This window comes from Grammomys surdaster, unplaced genomic scaffold (assembly GCF_004785775.1).
Source record: "Grammomys surdaster isolate TR1022 unplaced genomic scaffold, NIH_TR_1.0 126178, whole genome shotgun sequence".
In the NCBI taxonomy this organism is placed as follows: Eukaryota; Metazoa; Chordata; class Mammalia; order Rodentia; family Muridae; genus Grammomys; species Grammomys surdaster.
The window spans coordinates 8,454,891-8,479,371 of record NW_021620984.1 but is presented as its reverse complement, the minus strand read 5'-3'; the positions used below and the strand labels follow the sequence as shown (position 1 = coordinate 8,479,371).

The window sequence follows — 24,481 nt, the reverse complement described above, 5'->3', positions numbered from 1 at the left end:
AAAGAAAGAAAGAAAGAAAGAAAGAAAGAAAGAAAGAAAGAAAGAAATGTTATAAAAAATTCAAAATCATGGGTTCTCTTCCGATTATGTTACGAATGAATCCCCAGTTTCTACAACAGGACATTCTAAGTTTACAGCATAGTAGGCACACAGCTGGTAAGCTTCCGGTGATTTTTTTTTTTTTACATCTGTATATGTAGTTCCATAGTAGAAGGGGAGACAGTATAGACTTGACCGAAAAACAAACGACATTTAGTGAAAAACTAAAAGCAGATAGGAAGCATGCACGATGTTTGATTCATGCTACAGCAAGTGAGCTTTTCTGTCTTGTTCTCTAATAATAAAACCCCACATGGGAAGAATCATGGTTCTTTCTCTCCTTCCTGGTATGAAGAAGCCAAAAAGGATGTATTATTGTCATTTCTGTTTTCACAGACTTCTGCCTTAGGTACAGATAAGGGCACTCTGACAGAAGTTTTTTGTGTTTTGTTTTTGTTTTGTTTTGTTGTTGTTGCCTGCCTTGAAGAATCTCATACGTCATTTCTTAACTAATCTTATGACACTGATATCTACTTTTCATTTTTGTAATTCTCAAATTATGATTCTGAAAAATATAATGCTCTTTATAATAGATTGACTCCATTTTCTGAAATTGGCTATTTTAAAATAGGATTCCCATAATTCTTCAAGAACAGAGGGGAAAAGGAGAAGAAAGATCACATAAATATTCATAATTAAGGAGTAGAACGGATTACAGAAGAAATACTGTATATACATTCTTATTTCTTCACTGCACCCAAAGTCTAAACATATTTATGGATGATACAACTCAGGTCAAATGACCTGACTACAAGCCTTCTGGTGATTTTTATGCTTATTGTCAAAATTTGGCAGAATAAATACATACATAAATATAAATAAATACATCAGATTTCAAATCTTTTCTTAGTTCTGTCTCCTCATCTTAAAAAGTACTGAATCTGACTTACCCTCTTCTAGCACTCCTGTGTGCTAGAAATCAGAGCAGAAATGACCCTTCAGAAATTAGCTTTGTTAGGGACAGCCTCGTGACTATAGGAACAACGATCAGGCCTTGGGGTGGGAGAACAGTCATAGCTATTTTGAGACAATTCAGAGACATAGATTAAAGTCAAAAAAATAAGAAAGACAGCTGCAATGAACAGTATGGGGCAGGGGACCAAGATTTCAGAGAAAATCCCCAACCATGCATCAGGCTCACTTTGATAGTATCTTTGGGGAGCCAGGCTAGCATTTCCCCTCTAGGAGGCGTGTGTTCACAGCATGGGTTGTCAGACCTGTATCCAGGGTACAAACGTGAGAGGATGTAGCATGGATTTATATAGACTGCCGAGTCAGTTTGTCAGAATAACCAACTTCTTAAAGTGGAAGACACACATTTCTAACACATATTAAAAAGTACGTTTGCTTTGCTTTTTGTTTTAAGAGATGAAACAAAATAATACATGGGTGGGTAGGGCCTTGCTAACCAGCCCTTGGAGATTAGGTAAATCAGCTCCCTGCCCTGACAGTTTCCTTGTGTATTCAACAGTGCTCAAACTGGTCTCTATTTCCTCAGGTTTTACAGGAGCCAGCACTTATAACGCACCTAGAAAGAAGCAAAGCCTGACATTCAGTAGATGCTGAGTGCGATCTTTTTTCTTCTTTTTCAGACCCTGTGACATATTTCTTTTTAAGCCGCTAAAACAACAGAAACCATGTGCAGTATTGTAGCCAGAAAAAAAAATGTGAGTTTAAATGAAGTTTCCGTTATTTATGAGTTCAAATGCTGTTTGTGCTTTGTTTTCTATCTAATGCCCTGCCTTGAATTTTCAGATGTTTCTCTAAACTAGTGGTTCTCAACCCCCATGCACTGTGACCCCTTGGAGTTGTGTATCAGATATTTACAACTCATAGCACTACCGAAACTATAGTTATGAAGTAGCAATGAAATAATATCATGACTGAGGGTCACCACAACATGAGGGACTGTATTAAAGGGTCACAGCATTAGGAAGGTTGAGAACCACTGCTCTAAACTTTTTTAGATAGTAGCACACTGTATTAACGTCTTCAGAGAAATAAAATCTCTTCATCTAGTTGGTGAGTGGTGGTTGACAGTAGGCTGTCACATTGGAATTGCTTTCTTCTATATATCTTACACATGTGGCTTTGTTTATTGGGAATTTTATATTCTTTAGTAGAAACTTAGATTTTAAAATATACGTAATACAATTACTTTACTTTTCAAAGATTTATTTTTATGAGTATGTGTATGTGTATGTGTGTCTGCATGCAGAGATGTCACTCGTGTAGGGTGCCAGCAGGGCCCAAAAGAGGGTGGTCATTCCCTAGAGCTGGAGCTACAAAGAGACTTCTGGGAACGAAGTTCAGATCCTCTGGAAACACTTGGTTTTTTGTTTTAATTAATTTTTTTATTTTATGTGTATGAGTATGTGTATGAGTGTTTGCCTGCATGTGTGTATGTATGTGTGTCTAGTGCCTGAACAAGCCAGAAGAGGGCCTCCAATCCCCTGGAACTGCTTTACGGACAGTTGTGAGATGCCATGTGGTTGGCTAGGAACTAAACCCTGGTCCTCTTAACTGTTGAACCATCTCTCCAGCCCAGTAACCAGTAACTTTGTTTGTTTTTTTGTTTGGTTGTGGACAGGGACACATTGTGTCGACCAGGCTGGCCTTGTACTAACAGGTATCTGTTAACCTCAGCATCCTGAGTGCTAGAATTAAAGACATTTTGCCCCCATGTTGGGCCCATTAACTTTGTATATCAAGGAAAGGACACTTTAAGACCCTTTATTTCAAACTACAGATAAAGAAATTAACTCTTAATTAGCTCCTCTCACTTACAGACATTTCAGTGTTTTTTTTTCTAATTTAGTAAACCATTTCTCTTTTTTTGAGTCCCACTCTCATCCAATGATGCAGTGTATTGCCTAAAATAGTATCCTGTAAGTATGTAAATATAGCTTTCCAATCACACAAAGCTTCTCTTAAGAGCTTCTGTAGACCACCAATTAGAGAGACCTTGCCTGGGAGCTGGTTCCTGATTGGTGGAAGTAAGTTGAAACAGTAGAATGTCAAAGACCAAAAAAGAAAGAAAAAAAAAAAGCATAGCAACAACAGAGTTTGCTGTCTTCACTACTCTCAGCTTAGGCCAACCTGGACTCCTTCAACCCAAATGAGGTGGCCCCTACATTTTATATGAAGGCTCTGATTTACCATACAGCAGTGATCCATCTGGTAACATGCCATTCCAATACAGACTGGAAGAGAAAACTGAGCAACAGAGATAAAATACAGTGTATTCCCAGGTAAAACAGACATGTGCTTTCATCTGAGATGGATTACTCTGGCCAGTTTCAGCTAAAGAGTAACAGGAAAGTCCTCGGTGTCAGGGACTGTGAGCAGTGTAGTGTGTTGCCACTGAGTGGCAGCAGTTGGGAGTGACAGGACTCCCTGCCAAGTGTAAATCCATAGCCAGACAGGATTTATTGCTAGCTCAGGGTCCCTTGGCCAGGCAATGTGGGGCAGATGCTTTAGTGATGGGTTCCAACTGGGAGTGAAGTCTTTCTTTGTGCTTTCCTGGAAGAAGAAATTGTAATCACCATATGTGTTCTTGTTTACAGAATCCACATTGTAGAAACAGGATGAAACTGACCAGTGAGAAGTTGCCCAAAAACCCTTTCTCTCTATCTCAGTATGCTGCTAAACAACAAAAATTCTTCCAATGGAAGAAGGAAAAGCCTGGTATAAATCTGAATATTTAATTTTTGTTTGGAAAATATTTTTACTGAAATTCCATGTATGCTAGAATAAACAGAACAAACAACAACAAACAAAACACACAAACAAAAAAACCATACACCTGGTGTCCGGGAGGTGGTTAATGTTATAATCCTTTCTGGCTTTCCTGCAGATTAGTGACCTGACTCAGACAGCAAACTAACCCTGGAGGTGTCAAAATTCAAGCCTGATTATATTTTCACCCTCAGCACTTAAGGATTCATCCTAAAAAAGAGATGCCAGATGTTGCTTCCCTCAGAGAGTGCAACACTGTGCTTTGCTTCAAATGGATATTTAAAGCTAATTTTATGTAAGCTTTAAAAGCTAAACTGGAAATGGCCAGCTAGCTCACTTGATTAGTAGTCCTAATATGGCTCAGGCTAAGAATTTAACTCACTCACAGACAGCTTTGCACAGTGCATGCAGAGACTGCATTGGGGTCTCTGGCAGTAAGCTCTAGTCCCAAACGCAATAAGCATTTCTTGATTATGCCAGGTGTGTGTTGTACTGTGATCATGATTCTATTTAGGTTATATTCTTTCTCTGAGCTAAGCTTTAGGAATTAGAAGTTGGAAAGAAACTGAGATTAACAGCATCTAATGAATTCTATGTTATGTGTGGCTTCAAGAGAGAACCTTCATCATATAGTTAACACAGTCTTTAACTTTCTAAATCAGATTATTACCGCCACGCTAATTTGGTGGATACAGCATTGCAGTTCCTGAAAGAAAGAATAAGAAGAGGGGATGCTATGGCATATTTTCTAAGAGGCCAACTCTATTTTGAAGAGGTACCAGTAGTTTTTTGGTCTTTATCTTTTCTTTCTTTTCCCTTCTCCTTCTCCTTCTCCTTCTCCTTCTCCTTCTCCTTCTCCTTCTCCTTCTCCTTCTCCTTCTCCTTCTCCTTCTTCTCCTTCTCCTTCTTCTTTTGGCATAATTGTTTTGTTAGGATTGTTGGGGTTGTTAGTATAGTAGTGGAGCAGTTGGACAGGGCTGACAAGACCCTGGGTTCCACCCCCAGCATCATACACACACAAAGCAGAGGCAGAAGATGGTCCCCGCAAACTTTCAAGTCAGTCTCTTACACTGTTATGCCAGCGAAATCACATAGGCAGTGGTTGCGGCTCTAAGTGTGGCACACAGATATAAGATTAAGGCGATATCTGAACCTTCTTCACAAAAGTTATTCAAAGGCATCATTTTGGAAAATCCATCTCCACACTGTAAGTTGATAATGTAAGTTTTATGGTTTTATTCATAATATGTAGTATCATTCATAAGCTATTTGCATATGAACAATAATTGAAGTTCCTGATTATTTGGTATGAAATGTAGCTTTTCATATATCCTATACAGCATGAGGAGACTATTTCCTTATTTATCTACATTGTGGTGGGATAGCTCTGTAGGTAGAGATAAAAATCTCCTGTGTGGTATCATGTTAGCTCCAGTAATAAAGCTTCAGTTATTCATTAGATTCCGAAGGATGGCCCCCAACCCCTCATGAGCCTTTGAGTACTCAGTAAATTGTTAGTCACCAGTTCTGCTTTCTCTAACGTTTTGATATTGGTACCTTCATTTACTCTATAAATATCTTCTGAAGGCTTGTTTTCACAACCTCTCTGAGATGGCCTTGGCCTAAGATACCGTCTTTTCAGTTTGGGCCTTCAGTTCCAGTATGGCTGAATAATGTGTTAACTGTATCCTTAGGCAGAAATGACCATTGTATGCTTCTGTTTGGGTTTACTATAAACACATAATAAAATGAAATCCTCTCTGTGGCTTTCAGGGATGGTATGAAGAAGCCTTAGCACAGTTTGAGGAAATCCAGGAGAAAGACCATCAAGCAATTTATCAGCTAGGAGTGATGTATTATGATGGGCTGGGGACCACCGCAAATGCTGTAAGTTATCGTTTTGTCCGTGGTGTTTAAGATCTCACTGCCAAGGGCTATTTGATGCAATTGACTTATATTTTTAAAAAATCTCTATTTTAACATTAATATTTCATTTTAGTATTCTAATGGATACTGACATCACTGTACACATATATAAAAGACAGAGTTAGTTTCTCTTTGGAATTTCCTGTTCCACATTGTCCCTGTTCAGCTCCAAACCTAAACTAGAAGCTTCTTGACATAACTAAATTCAACTGTCAAACAATGAGCCTCTTTGTATTTGAACTGAATGACCATTCCCAACTACTACAGGCATGCTGTATCTTTCCAGTGATTTCTTCTTCCATATGAACAAGGAGTTATCCTCAAAAAAGGCTTCCATGTTGACAGTGCTTCTATATTTTTGTTCACATGGTGAGCAGGTCTGGTGTGATAACATCCACTGCCACTCAGACCATTCCATCTCTCCTGAAGAACATAGTTTACCACTGAGTTCACTTTACTGTGGTCCAGGAAGAGCAGGTGCTCAGATCCTTTCTCCGAGCATTGTTCTCACGGTTACCAATATGCCCTTCTCTGTTTCCAGGAAAGATGATAGCTCTCCCATCAACTCTCACATTAGGAATTTTACAGAAAACTTACATAAAGTAATTCTTATATACTGTACAAATAGTACAAATGTCTATAGTTTTAAATTTTGAGAGACCAAAGTCGAAAACAAGCATTCTGCATGGGGAGAGATTTTGATCATCTTGCCTGAAAAATTACATTGATTTTTTGACATAGATTTTCTTAGTTGCATGATGTTAGTTTTTGAGGGTCATTTGTAAACTTCTGTAATTCACAACAAAACAGTTTCTTCCTATCATTAGCTCTTAACATGCTGTTGAAAATATTTTCCCTCATTAAAAAAAAATGGTTACAAAGCTATATGGATATGGGTAAGATTTAGAAACTAGGAATTGAATCCCTTGTTAATCAATTCACATCAAATGTGAATACTTTCTATTGTTACACAATTATGATACAAGCATTAATATGGTGACAGAGGTTATAGTTTTTAACAAAGGACTCCCAAAATTCTTAAGTTAGAACATAACATGGGTCAACGACATGGCAAAGAGGGTAAAGGGGCTTGCCAAGCAAGCCAGCGAGCCTGGGCTCAATATCTCCACCTCATGGTAAAAGAAGAGAATTAAGTCACCAAACTTGTCCTCTGGCCTCTGCACATGCACCATGGCAGGTGTGTGCCTACACTAAAATTTTATTTTAAGGCGTAATAAAAATTAAAAACATAGAAATGGAATTAGAGTTTCCTGTGTGTATTTTTAGAAGCAACCTATAATAACAAAATGTATGACAGGATGTATCTTGGTTATATACATTATGTCACTTTGTGTAGAGACCGGAGCTTCCATCTGTGGCTTTTGTGCACAGGAAGGTCTTGGAACTAATCACCAAGGACAAAAGAAGACATGTGTGTATGCTGTGTGTGTATGTGTCTATGCACATACATATAACACACATACATACATATTTATTTATATACATAAACACTTTCAAAAATGATCATACAATATATACCAATTCTACATCCAAGTCATCTACAAATATAGAAATTAGAAATTGGTATTCAAATTAATATTTGAAGCAGTAGAGTTTCTTTGTGCCTTAGTATCCTTCATAGGGTTTATAGTTATTCTTAACATTTATCTTGAAGAGGGCTAGAGTGTTGGCTGAGTGATTATGACCATGTACTGCTCTTTATAAAGGACCCAGGTTCTGTTACCAGCACCTAAGTTGGACAGCTCACAAGTACCTTTATCTCCAGCTCCAGGGGAACCAACATCCTCTTCTGAACTCCTCGGGCACCATATTCAAATGTGACCCCACAACACACGTACACGGATACGTATATACATGAATATATGATTTAAAATAATTTTAAAACGACAAACAAATTGAAGAGATGGCTCAGTGGCTAAGAGTACTGGTTGCTCTTCCAGAGGCCTTGGGTTCAATTCCCAGCACCCACATGGCAGCTCACAACTATCTGTGACTCCAGTGCAGGATATCTGATGCCCTCTTCTGCCCTTGAATGACTAACATAAACAAAGCTTGAAAGATCCATCTCTACTTTCTGTGTCAGGAGGACTTACTACACAGCCAGTGAGTTATATGCTTAGCATTGTAAACAGCACAAACTAATTTCATTGGCTTAATGTATTATTTGCTCAGTCTCTAATGCCTAAACATTATGGATGATGTCAAAACAGTCAGAGGAGCTGCGTAATCAAAGATAAGTAGGAAAGGGATTGGCAATCTGAGGCAGTCTATTAGTGAAGCTAAGTGTTGTGGACTAAGATAGACACATGTGCCAGATACAAAGGTGTGGTCAGGGAAGTTTTCATCAAATAGGTGACATAAACTGCTTTTTAGCATAGTGGGAAAGAATAGTGTTTAGATAGAGGAAGCAACTTGACCAAAGTTGGGAGACGTCTTTTAGAAGCTGAAATTCAGCTTCTCCAGGCAAGTCAGCCTATCAACTAAAATAAACATAGAAAATATGGGTAGCCAACAATTGCCCATTAACAGTGCTGGAGATAAATAAGTCACTTAGTGGCTATAAAATTATACATAGGAGACAGGACTCAAATACGGCTCTCAGTCTCAATAGAACATCCTAACTGTACCTCTGAAGCAGTTTCCAGTTCAATCACCCATTAAAGTCTACAGTATGCATTAAATTACTGAAGTCAAGGGCTGGGAGTTTAGCTCAGGGGAGTAGCTGTTGGCCCATGTGGTGTTCTAGTTCTATTCCAGCTCTGCGAACTGAATAAAGTAAAATAATTATGGTCCAAAATGCAAATAGACATCCTCGCCTCATCGGCCTTTCATGTCCTCAAATAATAAATCAGCTTTTAGGGAACAGTATTAAAATTCACTCCAGAAAACACTTGAGCACGATTAATCGCTAGTAAGCCGAGGTGCAGATGACTCGAAAGCATCACACTTATTGACTCCGTGATTGATTCAGATATTTTAACATCAAGCAAAACAAGGCTGTCACACAATTTGTCCTCCCTTGACTTGTTGCATTTATTCAATAGCACGGTACACAACACAGGGAAGACCGGGTGTGTTCTCCTTTATACAGCTGGTTTCCTTGACCCACTAGATTGTCAAGGATATTATTTTTATATCAGCATTAAATTATTACAAAACCCAATGTGCTTTGAAAGAATGTTATCAGAATATCAGAATGTATCAATGTGAGATGGCTCAGTGGGTAACAGTGCTTACTGCCAAACCTCAGGGTTTGAATTCACTCCCTGGGACTTACATGTTAGAAGGAGAGAACTGACTCCCCCAAGTTGTCTTTTGACCTACACACACACACACACACACACACACACACACACAGTGCCGAGAAGGGGTAGGTTATCCCCTTTAAATTAGAAGCTGAACATTAAATCATTGAGCCTCGATCAGAAACCTTTGTCCTGGCTTCATCTCTTCTCGCCCTCCTGTCCCTCTTCCATTCCCAGCCTCTCTTTCAGGTGAACCCGGTAGACTGTGGCCGATGGCCCTCAACACACACACACACACACACACACACACACACACACACGATGTGCTCACCCCTCACATACATCCATGCATGCATACATACATATATACATACACTAATGAAATATAAATATAAATATAAAATGTAAAACAAAAGATAGCTAAAAGTCTCAAGACCCAATATGATGATCACTCTCTGGCCAGTCTATATGCTTCTTTTTGCTATCATTGAAGGAACAAGGTATCAGTCAGTTGACTAGCAAAATTAGTCAAGAATTGGAAGACCTAACAGGAATTATGGGTGAGGAAGCAAGCAATTATGGGTGAGTATAACATACTCATGACACATTAACTCTGCAACTTTCCATGTCTTTCTCTAGAATGAAAGTGATTTCTAAGTACTGGTTTTATGTTTATCTGTGCTTTCTAACTCAGTGCCACCCTGCTTACATTTAAATCATATCAAGATTCAACCATTACAATTATTAAAGGGTCATTTAACATGGGATTTAGAAATAAGTACTAAGGAAATTACAGACATCTTTCTAAAATCTTTAAAAATATTCATATCTAACCAGAAAGAATTTATCAAAAAAGGAACAGTTTAAACTTCTCAAAGAGATAATAAACCGCCAGCTTTAATCTTTGACTTGTTCATTTCTGTTATCATCTGTGAGGGATTGCTTCCTGGCTGAGCTATCTCATGAGTCTGCAAAACCTTACCAACTCCTTTCTGACCTGTTCTTGTCTCTTTCTATGCGTTGTTTGCTTTGTCTTCTCCTGAAAGACAAGTAGGTTGGTCCCATCTTTCTGTGGGAACAGAGCATCATTATCTTTCTTTCATTTGCCTTCTGTTAATCCTGGTAATTACTAAGATGTTTTCTTCTTAGATGCTTGCTATGATTGGACTGTAAAATAGCACCCTTAATTTCTTCATAGCTGCAATGGCTACTTAATGTTAACTTCTTTATCTCTCACTGGGACACAGCCTCACAAGTCAGGAGCTTTGTCTACTTTGTTCATCGCAATATGCCCAGGTATCAGACCTATAGCAAACTGGGCAAATATCTGACCTTGTGGTCGCATGCTGACACTGTTATCAAGGTCTTAATTTCAGTGGGTTTCCAAGGAACTTTACTAAAGAAAGAATCTATCTTCTCAGACAAAGCCTTCCTGCTCATGTTGGGGCATAACCTGTGACCAGGAAAATGACAGGACTAAAAAAGTTGTGGGTTCTCTGAACTATAAGGTAGTTACTTTATCTTACATGTAGGGTAGAAATGAGGAAGCTAAGAAAGTGAAAATAAAGCCAGCTCCATCTTTGAGCACTGTAATACATTTAATATTATAACATATTTAATATTAGAACATATTTAACATTATATTAATTTAATATTATAATATATTTAATATTAGAACATATTTAACACTATACATATTTAATATTATATTTAATATTAGAACAGATTTAACATATGCATTTAATATTATAATATATTTAATATTAAAACATTTAATATACATAGTTAATATTATATTTAATATTATAAAATATTTAACATTAGAACAAATTTAACATATGTATTTGATATTATAATCTATTTAATATTATAATGTCTTTAGTGTTATTATATATTTAATATTATACATATTTAATGTTATAATGGGAGATTCTATGTATTACCTTCACTAAAGATGGTTTCATGGGACCACAAAGTTTAGTCAGGGAAAGCAAACAGAGTGAAGAAAAGACTCAGGATGTGGGGATTTTATTCATCCACAAACAGTTTAAGTGGGAGAGCAACAGAAGAAGAGGGGGAAACTGAAAGCAGCATTGTGGAATTCAGAATACATGAGAATTTGGGTGCCTTGACAACTTACCTTGTATGCTCTCCAAAATGGTCCAGCTGCGATGGTTGAAGTTACCAACTAAACTCAAGGCTCCCAACAGACCTCTCTCAGGGGCCTTAGCCTCGGGCTGTCTGCTATGTCCTTCTACCCTCAGGATTAACAGCCAGGTCAGGAGAACAAACTTGAGGCTATGGGGAGGGTCTGAAATGGCAGGTATTGGTTGAGAAACCAAAGGACATTGATTACAGAACATCAGACAGAGGAGTCACATTCAAGCAGAGACTTAAATGATGACCAAGGATCAAAAGAAAGGAAATCAGACAAACATTCCTGCAGACCCAGAAATGACTGGACACTGTGGTGCATGGGTCAGGAAAGAACCTGTCCAAAGCCAGCAATTTAGCTGACTCGGTTTGGCTAACACAAGTCATTTCTGAAGAGTAGTAACACCATGGAATAGACACAGTCTGGACTGGAAAAACTGAAGGGGCAGATTCTGAGAGAAGGGCAGTTGACCAAGGAACCGTCAACTTAGGTGACCTTTTGGTGTCCTAAGGGTATGCCTTAGTGATGTTCTTTTATTTTAAAACAAAAGATTTTATTTTTAGTTGTGTATGTGTGTGAGAGCACACAGGCACATATGCACAGGTGCCTGTGGAGATCAGATATCCTGGAGCTGGAGTTACAGGTGAATATGAGCAACAACTTGGGTGCTGGGACTCAAACTAGAGTCCTCTGCAAAAGCAGCATGGTATACACACATACATGTGCGCACGTGTGCGCGCGCGCGCGCACACACACACACACACACACACACACACACACACACGCACACATACAGATGTCAGAGGAGAACTCTTCTTCCACTATCAAAGTCAAATTATTAAGTTTATTCACAAGTGTCTTTACCCAAAGGAGATGTTTTGTCACTTGTAATTAAAATGCCAGCTGTGGCTGTGCAGCTGTCATATGAAGAAGACAGACATTTGGACATTTGTTACTAATGAGCACCCTCAGCACAGGTCGGATGGAGAGACAGAGTATAAGATCATCTACCCCATGGCCCACAGGAATGCCTGACCAGCACATACTTTTACACAACCTCTCCTTCCTTTTCTTCATCCCTGAACATCCAGAGCCATTATACTCCTAAGCACTGATTTGTGATTTGCACACACCATGTTAATACTTGAACGATATACAGGAAGAAAGACATTCATCCTGTTTGAGTAAACTAATAACTAGTGTTTTTGTTTGTTCGTTCTTTTCCTTTGTGGAAGGAAAAAGGAGTGAAGTATATGAAGAAAATCCTCGATTCTTCATGCCCCCAGACAATACACTTGAAATTTGCTGCTGCTTACAACCTCGGAAGAGCTTATTTTGAAGGAAAAGGGGTGAAGCGATCAGACGAGGAAGCAGAGAGGTAATCTTCCATCGAGTTAAGGCGTTTGTGCTGCTAAAATGCTCAACCAAAGACTAACCTCTCTTGGTGTCTCTTTCAGACTGTGGCTGTTTGCTGCCGACAATGGAAACCCAAAAGCTAGTGTGAAGGCGCAAAGTATTCTAGGATTGTTTTATTCAATGAAAGAGCCCAAAGAGTTAGAAAAGGTAACTGCCCAGTCCCATTTAAGACTTGTGTTTATTTGGTATTGGCAGACTCCTCAGCCTCACCTATGCTGAACCACACCTCAACCTTCTTTCTTTCTTTTTTGTTTTTTTTTACCTTTATACAAACAGTTTATTTACTCTAAACAGCAACACAGACAAAACACCATATAAACACAAAGGAAGTGGTGCAGAATGGAGATGCTGGCCAACTTTGGATCTGAGGCTCATAAGCAACAGCCCAGGTTTCTGAGAAGGACGAGGGTGGGGAAGGAGGGACAGTGTGGTTCTGTCATACAGCCAGCTGGAGGCCAGAGCTCAGTGGGAAGCATGCGTGCATCCGAGGGCGACACTCCTAGGGGGGTTACCAAGTACAAAAGTTTATCATTTTACAGCAGTTGAAATACTGACATCAATATTAAAATAAAAGCAAGTTTTACTTAACAATCAAAAATACAAAAGACTGAAGGAAGAGACCCTGTATGAAAAACTGGGGCAATTCAGCGAATTGAGACTGTATATGCCAGTGGCGGAAATGGAAAATGGTGCCCGCTCAACCCTCCCAGGCGACTAGTAACTGTACGGAGCGACTTAGATCTGCAAAAGGTTGTAAACAAGTTCTTGCCATGCCAATCCCTTCCTCGTCATGGAGCCCAGGCCGCTGCTTATGAGGGGGCAAACTTCTTCGCTTGTGCTCGAACCCTTTTCTCATATTCCACTCTGTTTTGGCAGTAAATTGTGTAGGCCTCTGCTTGAACTGGGTCTTGAATATTTGGTTCATTTAGAAGTTCTTTTATTCCTAATAAGATCTGTTTGATCGTGATAGCTGGCCTCCAGTCCTTGTCTTCTTCCAGGATGGACAGGCACACTGTGCCAGAAGGATACACGTTTGGATGAAACAGTGGAGGCTCGAATTTACATTTTGGTGGTGAGGATGGATAATCATCTTTGAAAAACATCTGTAGCTTGAACAAGCCTCCTTCCCACGGAGTCCCCTTCTTCCCAGGGATAGCGCACTCCCAGTTCATCAGGTTCATCGTGCCATCAGGGTTCTTTGTTGGGACACCCACAAAGCCAAAAGGGTGTTCCTTCCTCCAAGCTTTCCTTTCCTGCGCAAGTCGGCTGAGGGCAATCCCCGACATATTCAAAGTCCCTGAAACCCCTGCGTGGCTTCTGCTGGCCCCGCTGGACACGCTTTTGTCACGCCGTGGCCTAGTCCAGGTTCCTCGGCCAGTCCTTTGCAACCCAGCTCCGTACTCGGATGCTTCCTCACCCCCTTCTTTCTTTTTAATACTAGCAGTGTATCTAGGTTGATAATTGTTTATATCGAGGTTAATAACTGTTTCCCCAGTTCTCTTCAGGGAAGAATCTGTGGAATGAGTAGGCTTCGGTATGTATGTCTAAGGTCTCCTACACAAGGTGAAGGAAGTTCACACTCCAGGACCTTGTGTCAGACTTTCTGTCATCCTGACAAATATCTGATGGAGCAACTTACTGCTCACCTCACTGCAGCCCGAAGCAGAGACAGGGTGCTCCCTTCCAGAAGTGCTTCTCTATACCCAGATGTGTGCTGCATTGTCTCAGAATTTCTCAGCCCAATCAAATGTACAGTCAAGATTGAGCATCAAAAATCTCAAAGCTCAGCTCAAACCTTTCCTGTCTGAACAGTCTCTGCCTTTCCTGCTTTTACCAAAGGAAACTACGGATATGAGAACCTGTTGTATGCTAGAAAAGGTTACATAAACAAAGCACAACACTACAAAAACTAAAAAAAATAAAAAATAAAAGAGGCATTCCTGAAATAATGGCCAGGCTCATTTGAGCACGAGAAAAGTAATGTTCCTCTTGATTTAAGGAAGTACTAAAGGCCGGCTGAGTAAAGCACACATGGATATAAAAGCTAAAGCCACGGTATTTCTGACAAAATACACTCTCACAAAGATGACTGGAAAAAAATCCTACAAGAAGAAAATGTCAGGCTGAGTCCTACTGGTCAGTGAAGGGTTAATGGCAAATTCCTAAAAGGCAGGTAACAGGCAGGAATGTTCCAACAACCACATGGACCTACTTTCTTTAAATCAGACTCAGTGTTAGGCAAACGGTAATTAATCAGGAGATAGAATTACTAAGGATCGATGAACTTATGTGTGAGAGATTATCTAGGTTAGGATGACATCAGAAGACCTCCTCTAAATGTGGGTGGTTCTGCTCCTTAGGCTAGACCTTCAGACCACAAAAACAAGTCAGCTGGGCCAGTGATGGCTCAGCATTAGATATGCTTGCTGGGAAGCCTGACAACCTGAGTTTGATCCTCAGAACCTGCATGAGAAAGGAGAGAACCAACTCCCACACATCACGTGCTTATGCATGTGAGTTCGAACATGCATGCACGCATACACACACACACACACACACACACACACACACTAACGCATAAATGTAAAAAGTAAGTAAGAATTAGCACTCTAGTTGAGCAAGGACATTCATCTGTCTCTCTTTCTATTGGGGTTGCAGTGTGACCAGCCTTCTCAAGCTTCTGCCTCTGTGACTGTCCCTCATGATGGGCTGTACACTTCTCAAACTGAGCCAGAATAAGCCATTCTCTTACATGTCTGGTATTTGGCCATCGACATGAGAAAAGTAACAAATCCAAACGATGCTCCATCTAAGTGGTCTCTGACTTTTGGCAGCCAGCACCTGCTGCGATCCAGCCGGAACTCTGCTGTGGTTTGAGTGTAAAATGACCCAATAGATTCCTATGTTTCAACATTTATTTGGCCAGGCTGGTGGCGCTGTTTTGGAGAGTTGTGGAATCTTTAGGAAGTGGAACCTCACTGGAGGAAGTGGAAGGAGGCAGAGTTTGAGGTTTACAACCTGGTTCCACTTCCTACCCACTCTCTGCTTCCTGAATGTGGAGGCAGTATGAGCGGCGAGCTACCTCATGCTCCTGACACCAAGCCTTCCCTGCCACTGAGGGAAGGAACTGTGAGCCCAAACAAGCCTTCTTTCCTGATAGCAACAGGAAGACACACACACACACACACACACACACACACACACACACATTCACACACACACTCACTCTAGCTCTTCCTTAGCATCACTGGGGATTCTTTGAGTGCACCTCCTTGCAGGTGCAAACCTTCCGTCAGTTCCTAGGCTATACCTTCTCCACCTTTACTCTGCTAAACTTGCAAAGCTTGAAACCCAAGACAGAGGACCTTCATCTGCCAGGAACAACGCTGACCTGTGAAACTCACCTTAGAATATTAAAGCACATGTCTTCCATGCCCATACATATAGTCCAGGACAACCCTGGACAACTAATTCCTGGAAATATGTCCAATAATGATACAATTATAGTTAGAATTTTTCTTTCTAGAACTCTCATAATTTCATCATGCTGATAATATAATGAAATTGTGATTTCTCAGGCTTTTTTCTGGCATTCGGAAGCTTGTGGCAATGGAAACCTGGAGTCCCAAGGTGCACTTGGCCTCATGTACTTCTACGGACAGGGAATCCGCCAAGACACAGAAGCCGCCCTGCACTGCTTGCGGGAAGCCGCTGAGCGAGGGAACGTCTACGCGCAGGGGACTCTAGTGGAGTACTACTACAAGATGAAGTTCTTTACCAAGTGTGTTTCGTTTTCCAAAAGGTGATTCTGAGCTCGTTTTGTGTTGTTATCCCACCAACACAGATGGGTGCTTTATAATGGATAGAAATTCTTTCTCACATTTCTGGAGCTGAGAAGACTGAAACCAGGGTGCTGACACGTTCTGCTGGCTGGTGAAACCTGCCTTCTCCAGAGGGGGAGGAATTCCAAGTCCTCATATGCAGAATGTCAAAGGGCAAGCTCCCCAACTCTTACCCCCCCCCACCCCCAAGCTATGTGCAGTGCAGGCTTCTATAGAAGGGCATTAATCCCCTGAATGAAGGGAACCCTCATTCATGAACAAGCAGACCTGAACACCTCTTAATCTTGACACTAGTCCCACCTGAATGTTGCAGTGGACATTTTTGAACCACGGTAATGTTTGGATGACGAGCAGAGGGACTTATCTTGGTGTCCTTGGTATTATCTTGGCATTAACTACTTGCCACAAAACTTCCTGCAGCATTGAGATGACAGCTGCTGGATGACCTTAGATGCCAGTGAGAACTGAAAATATAATCCAGTTACATTTTTAATGAATAGCCAATGTGGTTAGTTACGACCACATTGGAAAGTACAATTCTGTACCATTCACCTTCAGGATTTCATAGCTATTAGCTGAAGTGGGTTTCTCAGTGTAAACACAACTTTAGACCTGCCGATTAAGAATTCTTGGTCTCTCTATATTCCCCAGTCATGCAGTAAAATCACTGTGTGGTTAGAAAATGCTTCATGATTGTAAAGTGGCTCATAGATGGTATTGATCAAAGACCCAAACAAATGTTTTATGAATTCTTTGGAAACTCTGCTGAGTCCATAAAGCTGCCCTCTGTCTCCTTACATATATTTATCCATACTGTACAAAAGCAGTAACAGACTAAGAAAACCAGTTCAGGGCAATCTAGAGTGGCCACTAGACTATGGGTGTGCTGATCTATGTCCCAGTCTTGAGCCCACTAACCACAGAGAGTGACAGATTGAGAGAAGATGAAAGTAAGGAAACCGTTCTCCCCTTCTCCTGAACATGGTACCCTGCAGACAGTAGGCCATGAAGGAGCCACAGCCACAGTCCTAGCAAGTGCTCCTCCTGGCCGAGATTCTCAACAGTTCTCACAATCCTTATTACATCGACTTCTTTGGTGTGTGTGTGTGTGTGTGTGTGTTCGCGCACCAGCTGCAGAAAGTTTCTGTGATTGTGTGATCTTTGGAATTCTGGGTACTTTTCTGAGGTTATACAAATGCTTGGGCCCAAGAGGTGATTTGTTGGTTGGTGGTGTGTTGGTTGGTTGTTGTTAGTCACAGTTTGTTAAGTAGTTGTGCACAAAGAAGAAAAAGAATTAGACATCCTGATGGCAAAGATCAAACTTGCCCCAAGGAACTCAGTGCCCCTAATGTGCAGGAAGTATTCTAATGATAATGTCACCCCCTTTCTAGCCCCTGCCTTTATTCAGGGATCTCTTTCCTTTCCTCTCTTTTTTTTTTTTCTCTTATCAGTGTTAGGAGTTTGGAAGGGTGGGGAAAGGGTAGAGAAGGGTGGAAGAAAAAACCCAGAAGTAGCAAAAGACAACTAGCAGCTTGGATCATGGGATCCCGGTGAGAGCATCAGGGAAATGGACAAGGACAGGTACACGTACAGTGAAGCTGGTATCTGGTGGGGCTCTGCTAACACTTCTGGGTGGTGTTTGGCTCGGAAGTATCTGTACAGAGAAGTCTCCAGCTGCAAAGATCTGAGCGGAGGAGGAAGCTGGAGTGGCTAGTCTTTGCACACACCAGTCAGTCATCCATAAACACTCATACTTGGACAGCTGAGGAAACCTTTGCCATGTCTTTTCAGCCTGGCCAAATGTTTTAACAGCTTTACCAATTGTCCCACAGGTCTGTGGCCTTGGAGTTCCAGACATGGCTGTGCCCATGTTAAAATACACATTCCCTAGGGACTTCAGTCATTAAGGGACTGTGCCCCTAAACAGGGATTATAGAATTATAACTCCTAGTCTATTTATTCACAAGATGATACTTATGCTTAAAATATTAATAAGGAAAGTATTTTTCTAACGGATAACCCCTATGAGTATTTCCACAAGGAAGATGGGATCTGGTTCACCCTTCCCTGCTATTAGCGGGTTATGTTACATTAACCTCACCACACAGCAAACTTTTCAAAAGCGCAGGGACATCACTTTGAGCACAGAATTTCCATAGGTTGTTCTGTGCTAACATAAACCACGTCTGGTATGCTTTTAAATCTCACAATTTCACATCCCTTCAGGATAGCGGACTATGATGAGGTTCACGACATCCCCATGATAGCCCATGTCACGGACTGTCTCCCAGAGTTTATCAGCAAAGGCATGGCCATGGCGTCTTTCTACTATGCTCGGTGTCTCCAGCTTGGCTTGGGCATTACAAAAGATGAAGCATCTGCCAAGCACTATTATTCTAAAGTAAGTCTGGGGACAAAACAAATTTTCCTAACTAGAAACCACAGCCTTCTCCTTGAGAGTGGAACCGCTCTCTGGGGTGGCTTTCTAATCACTGTGCAGATAACACGTCCCTGGTGATTCTGTGCAGGTTCACTCAGCTCTGATAGATTTTTGTCAATGTAATTAAGCTCCGATGATAAAAGTTACAATTTGATGTAAATTATTCCCCTCAAATCTGCTGCTATCAGCAAGCAACTAAAAGCCTGTCATTGTCCCCAGGGCTTAAATGTTTGTCTTCACAACAAAACAAAAGACCCAACAACAACAACAAAAAACATTTCAAGCCTATATCTTCACTCTCATATTGTCATTAAATGAAGGTTTTTAAAGTAATAATACCTCCATGACAAAGTTTCATGAGTATGAGGTAATCATTTACCCTCTCCCTTTTTAATTCATGTGCTCACTTTCAGAAGGAAGACTCTTGGGTGGGGCTGGCGGATACCTATTACAATAGTAACTGTAGTGAATTTTAAAACAGGAAGTTATTCATGCCTGCAGTCCATGATATTCATGAGCACAAATCAGAATGGCATTACAATTACCTCTACATGTAGTTCTTTGCTGTGTAGCCCAGGCTGGCCCGGAACTCATGGCAATTCTGCCGCTGTGGCCTCTGAAGATTCTGGAATTAGAGGCTAGTGCCAGGCCTTATTTCAGAAGAATTAATTTATAGTCTCTGGGAGTAGAATACCACCATATCTGCCAAAGTTCTCTAGAGTATTCTAGTGTGCACACAGTTTAGAACTACTGTGCTTTAAACAAATTTCCAAAGTAACAAATAGAACTGGTGTCTAGGGGTATTTACCGCCACACCATCGTGGCAAGTAAGGAGTGTGAACAAAGTGACTTTTTACAAAATCTAAATATTTTCTGCACCACAAATCTTCAAAACCAATGCAATTTCATGTTCTAGATTATCCATAGTATGCCATTGTAGATAAAGTATGGGAGCGCATCTAGTTCAGAATGACCGGATATTTGGTATAAACAGCCTGGAAAATCGGTAAACCAACAGCAATATCAGAATTGTTTCCCACCTTTTGGGAGACAGTAGCTCCGTTGCTGTGTTCCATCATGGCAGGTAGAACACAGTACCTGGTTAGGCCATCACATACTACAGAGGATACTGATGAAGTGGAGATCACGAAGATGCAGCCAACTAGTGGAGTTGTATGAGGTGTGAGAAAAGAAACAGTATACCTCACTGAGAGCTATACTGAAGGGATCCTGACAGTGGTGGATTCTCAACTGGGGGTGTTGGCAGAGAGGGAGGGGAGTTGGTGCCACACCATAGGAAGGGCAGTAAGATGGCCGAACCCCAGGCCAGGACTTATGTCTGCTCTCCGCTCACTGTCAGGCTAGACTTGGCTTTTTAGGCTTCTCTAGGTATTGTGTATTCTCCTAGGATCTACAATGTTTATAAAATATGTTCAGGAAAATGCAAGCCTAATGTAAAGAAGACCCTTTTGATTTCACTGTCTCAGAAACAAATATGAAAGTTTTCTCTTAGAAGATAACAACTAAACAAATCCTGTAAGACCAATGTCCTGGGCACTGAAGAGAATCATGCCCCTTATCACTACTTAGGCATAACAAAAGTTTATACTTTAAAATTATTATAGATTCAGCTGATTACATAATTGAGTCCAAATTGATGTCTATTTCTCTTGTTTTAATAATTCTTATTTTTACTTTTAATTCTAAAATTATATATTTATGTTTGTCTATTTTTAAAGACAGAAGAACCAAGCAATGAGAATTTATCAACTACTCAACTCTCTTCTCTCTTTAAGGCTTGCCGTCTGAACCCTACACTGGCAGATGAACTTCACTCCTTACTTATTCACCAGAGAATTTAGACCACAATGCATTCCTTCAAAGAATTTAGACCACAAAGCATTTCAACAAAGACCATCAATTCTAATTTGAAACAATGTGTGTTAAATATTCACAGCAGCAACGTCTGATCCCTGTTATATTATCTGGGGTATTTTACAAAAATTTTAGTTTTGTTACTATATTTGTATTCTGCAATTTTTACAAACTAAAATTTAGACACCAATCAAATTGCTGGGAAGAGTATTCAGAGACCAGTCTCTTAGCTTGTAGAGTGGCCTGGATTGTATGAATTTGAAAGCATGCCAAGAGCAAATACCTCTTTACCTTATTAAATGCAGTGTCTGTAACTACTTAGTACAAATTGAGTTTTGTGATTTCCAAAGTATATGTGCTGCCAACTTAAAAACATAATTTGAAAGTTTAGTTCTTATGTTTTCTTTAGCACTTGTTAAGTTTTATGAATTTTGCTAATTTAAAATACATTTAGTCATCTAAAATTTTTCAGAAATTAAATGAAGGCCAAAGAAAATTTAACAATTAGACTTTCAAATCCTTTTTGTACAAAGTGTATGGTGTTTCTATAACTTATTTAAAGATTCTTATAGATAATTGGCTAATTTGTAAATTTAAAAAAATTATTTAGTATCATGTCCCTCCAAATATGCCCTCAAAGATCTTAATTTAACGAACCATTAAGACCCCTAGATGAAGAATTATAGCAATATGCTTTTGTTTGAATTCATTTTCTACATTTTTTGTAAATCCTAGAAACATTTGTATACAAGATAAAATATGGAAAAATCTCATAAAAAGTATTAACCTAAGAACTACATCTAAATATTGTTTTGTAATCTAGCCTAAGAAAGCATACTTATAAAAGATTTTTTAATAAGCAGATTTTTAGGTTAGCACACAAAGAAATGGATTTCATTAAGATATCCTCATATGTGTGGTCTCACCTTGTCCCTCACTGCCCTCCCTCCCTTGGGTCTCACCCCCACAGACAGCCCCTCCCCTCCCTCACTGCCCCCCTCCTTGAGCCACACCCCCACAGATAGCCCTCCCCTCCCTCAGTTACCTCCCTCCTTGAGCCACACCCCCACAGACAGCCCCTTTCCTTTCCCCAGCTAATCTCCCCTTCTCCTATACTTAGTTCCCGCCTCCCTCAGGATTGTCTCCTCTTATGCTCCTCTATTCTCATGAGCTATAAATACACACAGATAAATACAAACACTGCTCTATACATACACACATCTTCAAATCTTGGCTCCATGTCAGAGAAAACATGCGTTTGTCCTTCAGAGTCTTATTTAACATAAAGGCTTCTAGTTCCATCCATTTTCATGAAAGTATGTCGTTTTTTCCTTATGGATGCGTCAGATTCCACTGCACTGGCTTCACCGTTTCCTCCTCCATTCATCTGTAAATGGACATGTAAGCCGGTTCATTTCCTAGCTACTGTGAATAGTGCAGAGATAAACATGGATGTTTATCTCTGTGGTGTGTGGTCCGAATCCTTTAGACTCACACCCAGGAGTGATACAGCTGGGCAACATGTAGTTAATTTTGCCCATCTACTTGGTTGGTAATTCTCGGTTTTACTGTTTAATTTTTGTAGTTCTTTGTATAGCATAGATGTTAAAGTTATTATTAGTTGTGGAAGAATTTTTCCTATTTTATAGATTTTCTCGTCACTCTCTCCTTCACTTTGAAGAAACTTCTAAATACTTATGAAATTAATTAGCAGACATTTTTCCTTATGTTTGCGACACACATCTAAATATTGTATAAAAATTAAATTAGCAGGCTAGGTGGCAACTGGAAGGCAGAGGCAGGTGGGTATCTTTTGAGTTTGAGGTTAGCCAGGGGTATAAGGAGACTCTCAGAAACAAAGAAAGAAAATGTAATTAACAACAGTCTGTCTTACTGTCAGTGAAATCTACTAAAGAAAATGGTGACAGGGAAAACAGTAAAAGTTATGTTTTAATTGTGTAGTACCATATTTGTGAAAACTATGTTTCATGTATTAAAAACAATAGGTTTTAAGGTTATCTTAATTCCCCTTTTGTCAGCATATTAGCTGGTGTGACTTTATTTATAAATCCAATGTCATTTTCCTTTGAAAAATTAAATTTTATTTTATGTGTATGAGTGTTTTGCCTACATGTATATTTGTGCATGAAACATACACACAGAGAGAGAGAGAGAGAGAGACAGAGAGAGACAGAGAGAGAGACAGAGACAGACAGAGAGAGAGAGAGAGAGAGAGAGAGAGAGAGAGAGAGAGAGAGATATCCCCTGGAGCATGATTGTAAACTGCCATGTGAGTGCTGGGAATTGAACCTGGGTCCTCTGGAAGAACAGCCAGTGCTCTGAACCACTGAGCCATATAATGCCATTTGCAATGGTGGGTAAATTAAAATGAAATCTCTGAATAGTGAGAAAAAGGGATTTGAGTGTGGTGGCGTCTGCTGGAGCCGCTGCAGAATGAATGGGAAGCCTGGCCTTGGTTACCTCCTTGTACACTTACTGTACCTGAGCCTGGCCTTGGTTATGTCCTTGCACACTTACTGTATCTGAGCCTGGCCTTGGTTATGTCCTTGCACACTTACTGTACTTGAACTTTGTAGTTCTGCATCTCTGAATTCTCCCCATAACTTACCATCTGTAACCATCCCAGAAACAAGGCCTTCCCCTGTAAGTGGGAAGGAGGAAGGGGGAAAGGAAGGGAGAAAGGAGGGAAGGGGAGGATGGGGAAGGGGAAGGAGAAAAGGGGAAAAAGGAGGAAAGAAAAAAAGGGAAAGGAAGGAAAGGAAAAGAAAAAGGAAAAAAGGGGGCAAGGGAGAAAAAAGGGAAAAAGTAAAGAGAGGAAAAAGGGAAAAAAAGGAAAAGAAAAAAGGAAAGGAAAGGGGAAAGGGAAGAAAAGGAAAGGGAAGAAGGGAGGGGAGGCAAAAAGAAAAGAAAAGAAAGAGAAAGAGAAAAGTAAAGAAAGTGCAGGCCTGAGTAAGATGTGGTGGTACCCAATAATAAGTAAAGCTACTTGGGAAGCTGATGCAGGAGGATCATAAATTTGGAGCCAGTCTGGATAATTTGGCAAGACCCCAGTCTCAAAACAAAACCTTTAAAAAGCAACAGTCACGTTGCACAGCAGTAAGGCACTTGACAAGACCCTGGATTCAATCCCTGGTAAAAGAAAGATACCAGCAAATAAAAAGAAATCAAGTCTCAGTGATGGAAGCGTAGGGACGGGTGAGAGCATTTGCCTGGCATGTTTGATTTCCTAACACTGAAAATAGTAAAGTAAAAAAGAAACACGTTTCCAAAGCTGTTAGAAATTTAACAAGTTGCATTAGCTCCTTTTCTGTTACTATGATAAAACACCATGACCAAGGAAACCTATCAAAGAAATGGCGTGCTTCTGCTTAAGGTCCAGAGGGTCAGAGGTCATGGTGGGGGTGGGGAAGCCATGGGTGCAGATCAGGAAGCTGAGATCTTACTCTGAGACAAGAGGAGGTGGAACACGGGGTGGGGGTGGGGTAAGAAAGGCCTGCCTCAGTGATATACTTCCTCTAACAACTTTATACTTCTAAAGCAGCACCACCAACCAGGGACCGATTGTTCAAATCCATGAGCCCCACAGGGGACATTCTCATCCACATCACAACAACAGGTGTTGTGTTTGGTACTAAGCCATGCGTGAATGGGAACCTAATGTGGAATGTTAAATTTCAGGTACTCTGATTAGACCCTCAATGAC

General features: G+C 40.3%; 2 protein-coding genes and 1 pseudogene across 2 annotated transcripts in view; 1 reads left to right on the top strand and 2 right to left on the bottom strand.

Annotated features, from left to right (window-relative positions):
• Ankrd37 (ankyrin repeat domain 37) overlaps nucleotides 1-22,314 on the bottom strand; it is a 31,282-nt gene extending 8,968 nt beyond the window's left edge. Inside the window, exon 1 of the mRNA XM_028757639.1 lies at nucleotides 21,973-22,314. The gene's annotated coding sequence lies outside the window, so the exon portion shown is untranslated. The remainder of the gene's footprint in view (nucleotides 1-21,972) is intronic.
• Nucleotides 3,152-22,874, top strand: Lrp2bp (LRP2 binding protein). The gene is made up of 9 exons (XM_028757638.1): nucleotides 3,152-3,350; nucleotides 3,666-3,786; nucleotides 4,500-4,612; nucleotides 5,611-5,724; nucleotides 12,420-12,562; nucleotides 12,642-12,747; nucleotides 16,179-16,402; nucleotides 18,669-18,843; nucleotides 20,679-22,874. The coding sequence occupies exons 2-9, from the start codon at nucleotides 3,687-3,689 to the stop codon at nucleotides 20,742-20,744; spliced, it is 1,041 nt and encodes a 346-aa protein (XP_028613471.1). The 5' UTR covers nucleotides 3,152-3,350; nucleotides 3,666-3,686; the 3' UTR covers nucleotides 20,745-22,874.
• On the bottom strand, nucleotides 12,864-14,128 carry LOC114612654 (annotated as a pseudogene).
• Nucleotides 22,875-24,481: the final 1,607 nt, after the last annotated feature.